At 37.6% G+C, this 2,356-nt stretch overlaps 1 protein-coding gene across 1 annotated transcript; it reads right to left on the reverse strand.

Annotated features, from left to right (window-relative positions):
* Positions 1–529: 529 nt before the first annotated feature.
* Positions 530–1,495, reverse strand: LOC123028424 (olfactory receptor 2AP1-like). Its single transcript, XM_044440190.1, has one exon. The coding sequence runs from the start codon at positions 1,493–1,495 to the stop codon at positions 530–532; it is 966 nt and encodes a 321-aa protein (XP_044296125.1).
* Positions 1,496–2,356: the final 861 nt, after the last annotated feature.

Below are 2,356 nucleotides of genomic sequence, written 5' to 3' on the forward strand. Positions count from 1 at the left end.
GACATTCTTTTTGAACTTCTCTCTGGGCCAGTCTTGCTCATCTGCCTCACCCATTGGCAAGTCCAGGCATGTTAATTAACCTCTCTTGTCTCTCTTCTTCTTCATTTCACCCATTATCTGTTCCACAGCACGACAAGCTGGGCAAAGGAAATGGCATTTCTGTACCGTCACATTTTGTGCTTATTTGCAATGTAGCATCTATAAACCACTCCATAAACCTTGGTCTTAGAACATACACACATGCAATTTCATTTATACTGTGTACAAAACTGGGGCAGGGAACTGAGATATAGCTGCAATTTTGGTTATACAAATATATGATTAGCATCAGTATTATTTAATATTGATCAAATGCATGTTTTATTTTTATTATTAATAATAATTTGCATTTTCTACCAAAGCCAACTTGAAGTAATTAATGATTATTCATGACCCTGCACCAATAGCCAGAGACCTCTGTGTGCTTCACCAGCACCTAGATCACTCCTTTTATCTATACTGTATGCATATCTAGCATGATTATTTTTGTTCAGTGAATCCCAGAAAAATTCAAAACCTGGTAGAATGCTTTTCTAACTATATCTTTTACATCTTTGTTCCTTAGGCTGTATATAAAGGGGTTGGCCATAGGAGTCAGGACTGTGTACACAAGAGAGAGTATCTTATTTAGATCTTTAAATTTACCAGTTGTTGGTAAAATATAGACAATCATTAAGGATACATAAAAAAAAGAAACTACAGTGAGGTGGGAAGAACAAGTGGAAAATGCCTTTTTCCTACCAGTTCTGGATGGGATTCTCAGAATGGTGCTGATGATGAAACCATAAGATGCTACAGTTATGATAAATGTGGGCACAATCCCTATGGATGAGGTTACAAAAGCTGCAGTTTCAATAACTGAAGTGTCACTGCAAGAAAGTCTTACAAGGGGTGTGAAATCACACAAGAAATGATCAATTGTAAATTGGCGGCAAAAAATGAGCTGCCCTGACAGACATGTTAAGATGGTTATAAGCAGGAAACCAGTTATCCATGATACTGAAACCAGCAGGGTACATGTTCTGTCACTCATAAGAGTAACATAATGCAATGGTCTGCATATTGCTAAGTAGCGATCATATGACATCACTGCCAACAGATAACATTCTGTAGCTGCCAAGAATGAAAAGAAATGCATCTGGAGAATACAGCCCCAAAGAGAAATTGCTTTGTTCCCTGTAAGAAAACTGGCCAGCATTCTGGGCAATATAGATGAGGTGTAGCATATCTCTAAGAAGGAGAAATTTGCCAGAAAGAAATACATAGGTGTGTGGAGGCGTTGCTCAGCAACAACTAGTGCAACAATTAGAAGATTTCCAGAGAGAGTCACAATATAGATGGCTAGAAATAGCAGGAAGAGGGACATGTTAACGTTCTCAACATTCCCAAATCCGAGGAGGATGAATTCCGTAATATGTGTTCCGTTTTGCTCTTCTAGACTTCCCACAAGCTGCATCTACATTTTTAAGAAACAATCAAATGTTGAGTCAAGGGAAAGTCAGGGCTCCTTGAAGTACTGCTCAGTCTCTACTCAGAACACATGCATGTCATATCAAATATCTACCTTTTGGATAGGGTTGTATTAATTCAAAGCTTGCATAGCTGCCTGGAGCAAGTTCGTTGCATAATGTTCTCACTTTGTGTAAGCAGTGGACTGCAGTAAATTTGGGGGGATCCATTAATCAGAATATGCTATGTATAATGAGGAATGCATTCCATACAAAGATAAAGGACTGAATCTAGATTGATTCCTACTTAGAGTAAAACCACTGAATTCACTAGGACTAGTTAGTTATGACTAATGGAAGTCCCATGGTTTACATTGGGTCTGCTCTGGATATGGCTAACTCTGGATCCAAATCATAATCACTTTCTTGTGTGTAAGACATAAATGGGAGGCTGGTGAGAGATAATAAAGATCTGAGTTAGTCACTTGAAGCCAGATTTGGACCAAGTTACTACTTAGTGACACAATTTAAAAAAAAAAGCTTGCATTTTTATTTTTTAAATTATTATTCTTAAACTGAAACTCTGCATGTGAGAAGAGCAATAGAAAATGCTTTTTGTTCCAACTTCTAGAAAGAATTTTCATGACTGTGCTAATATTAAAAACAACAGACATTATAGTTAAGGAAAACATATGCAATATTCTTACGACAGCTGCAGTTTGTCATATATCATTTATATTTGCAACATGAAACACCTCTAAAGGAATTAATGACTGCAGAAGAACCATATGTCAGGTTGGAGAAAGAGGGAAAGAATGAGATGAAGGGAAGGGAAGGGAAGGGAAGGGAAGGGAAGGGAAGGGAAGGGA

This window comes from Varanus komodoensis, unplaced genomic scaffold (genome assembly GCF_004798865.1).
Source record: "Varanus komodoensis strain SLA01 unplaced genomic scaffold, ASM479886v1 scaffold368, whole genome shotgun sequence".
Taxonomy (NCBI): Eukaryota; Metazoa; Chordata; class Lepidosauria; order Squamata; family Varanidae; genus Varanus; species Varanus komodoensis.